The sequence below is a fragment of the Brassica oleracea genome, chromosome C8, assembly GCF_000695525.1.
Source record: "Brassica oleracea var. oleracea cultivar TO1000 chromosome C8, BOL, whole genome shotgun sequence".
NCBI classification, from domain to species: Eukaryota; Viridiplantae; Streptophyta; class Magnoliopsida; order Brassicales; family Brassicaceae; genus Brassica; species Brassica oleracea.
The window spans coordinates 32,915,152-32,917,370 of record NC_027755.1 but is presented as its reverse complement, the minus strand read 5'-3'; the positions used below and the strand labels follow the sequence as shown (position 1 = coordinate 32,917,370).

Sequence of the window (2,219 nt, the reverse complement as noted above, 5' to 3'; positions counted from 1 at the left end):
ATAGGTAAGATAATGAGAACTTGTGTCATATTGCACAATATGATAGTAGAGAACGAACGACACGGATACGCTCAAATAAATACTTCTGAGTTCGAATCAGGAGAGTCAAGCAGAAGTTCAAAGGTGACAAGCAGAGAAAGTATTCAAGCTGGTGATATGTTAGGCATGCGCAGAGAAGTTCGAGATCAAGAGAAGCATGCTCTTTTGAAAGCTGATTTAATGGAAAATATTTGGCAACAGTTTGGTGATGAAGATGAATAAGCTTTGTATATTTTTCAATTTCTCAATTTATGTAATCTACTCTTTTAATGTATTGAATAAATAGTTTTCACAAATTTAATAATATTTTTAATATTTTATTTATGTATTCTGAATAATTTGAATTTTTTAAAAAAAATTAAATATTATTATTTTAGTCTTATGAACTCTTTCTTCAGGTTCACCAATGCAGAAAAAGACAGATACAGGTTCATAACTATTCATGGACCCACAAAAAAATATTAAAAAAATCATGTGAATCCGGGGGGTTCACCAATGCTCATGCTCTTAGGTTTCTATGAATGTCCTAATGTAATTGAATAAATCTTTTTATAACGAAGACACATATTATTCATTTTCAAACTTACCCATACTTAATAGGAAAAACTATAGGTGAAAAACATTTGCAAACAAACACTTGTGATTACTGATTAGCGAACACTATGCATGTGTTCTCTTATTATTCACATACAAACTGCATTACCTAACTACTTTTATTTCCAACAGTGCACATGTAATGATGTAAAGCAACACCACAAATCATTTTTTTTCACGAATCACAAATCATGTTATTCAAGGAAAATATGTGTATTTCCATTTTAAGTAAACAAATCAAATTGCTAACCGAGAACGAGAAGAGACTTACTTACATGAACTCCTATAGTTATGATTTGAGCGGGGGAAAAGTGTTACGGATTAAGACATATCAACTTCAGACCAGAAAATAAAAGAAAAATATATATTAGAAACCGGTAAAACCAAATATATTATTAGATATCCCACATCGGTGATATCAAGTGTCCTTGCGCAATATATATGTGATGTGGCGATCTTTCAATTTAGAGCTAATTTTTGGTGTGAATAAGATCTATCACTAATATGGTATAAAGTGATGGACGTATACAGTATGTATTATTTACATTTAATATATCTCAATGACTCAACGTTCTAAATCATTTTATCTTGATAAAGAAAGAGACAATCACTTTATCTTGATAAAGAAAGAGACCATCACTTTCAGATTCTTTGGTCGGCTCTTTGAAAAGCCATCCATGTTTTTGTTAATTTATAGAATAAAAATTTGAGTTTTCCCAAGAAACATTGCTATATATAAACAAGCCAGTGAGACTTTGAGAAGGCATTGATCGTACGTAGAAGAAGAAAAAGAGAGCAATGGCCACCATTACAACCGATCGTTCAACTCAACTAAATGCTTTCGAGGAGACCAAGACCGGCGTAAAAGGCCTTGTTGATTCTGGAATCACTGAGGTTCCGGCTATCTTCCGTGCGCCTATGGTTGTTTTAGATAACCTAAAACCACCACCAGCTTCGCAGCTAACGATCCCGACCGTTGATCTGAAAGAAGGAGGAGTCTTCTTAAAGAACCAAGAGGGCTCGGTCACGCGGCGAGGCATGGTGGAGAAGATAGGAGATGGGGCGAAAAAATGGGGATTTTTCCAGGTGGTCAATCACGGGATTCCTATCGACAAGATGGACAAGATGAGAGAAGGGATTCGAGGGTTTCACGAGCAGGACACGGAGTCTAAGAAACGGTTCTACTCTCGCGATCACACCAGAAAATGGGTTTGCTACAGCAACGTCGATCTCTACACCGCTCGGGCTGCGAGCTGGAGAGATACCCTTCTGTTGCTATATGACCCCCGATCCTCCCACACTGGAAGACTTGCCTGCGGTTTGTGGGTAAGGTTCTTTATAATATATACGAACTGGATATATATTACCAAATGGTTAATTAATTCTCTAAGATTCTTGAAAGGCTTCCTATATATTAATAGTATACGAACCACGTAATTCGTAAATTACACGTAAATATCTCGAAAGTATTTCCTCGTAAAATACACGTAAATACCTCGAAAGTATTTCCTCGTAAAATACTCGTTTAACCTTCCTCGTCATTTCCTCGTAAACTTTCCACGTAAATAATTCATAATTTAGCTACA

The 2,219-nt window shown here is 35.5% G+C and overlaps 1 protein-coding gene across 1 annotated transcript in view; it reads left to right on the top strand.

Moving 5' to 3' along the window:
* Nucleotides 1-1,276: 1,276 nt before the first annotated feature.
* The window catches only part of LOC106310113 (1-aminocyclopropane-1-carboxylate oxidase homolog 8), a 3,677-nt gene continuing 2,734 nt past the window's right edge, over nt 1,277-2,219 (top strand). Inside the window, 2 exon segments of the mRNA XM_013747321.1 lie at nt 1,277-1,902; nt 1,904-1,959. Of these exon segments, the coding sequence (XP_013602775.1) occupies nt 1,432-1,902; nt 1,904-1,959 (527 nt within the window). The 5' untranslated portion in view covers nt 1,277-1,431.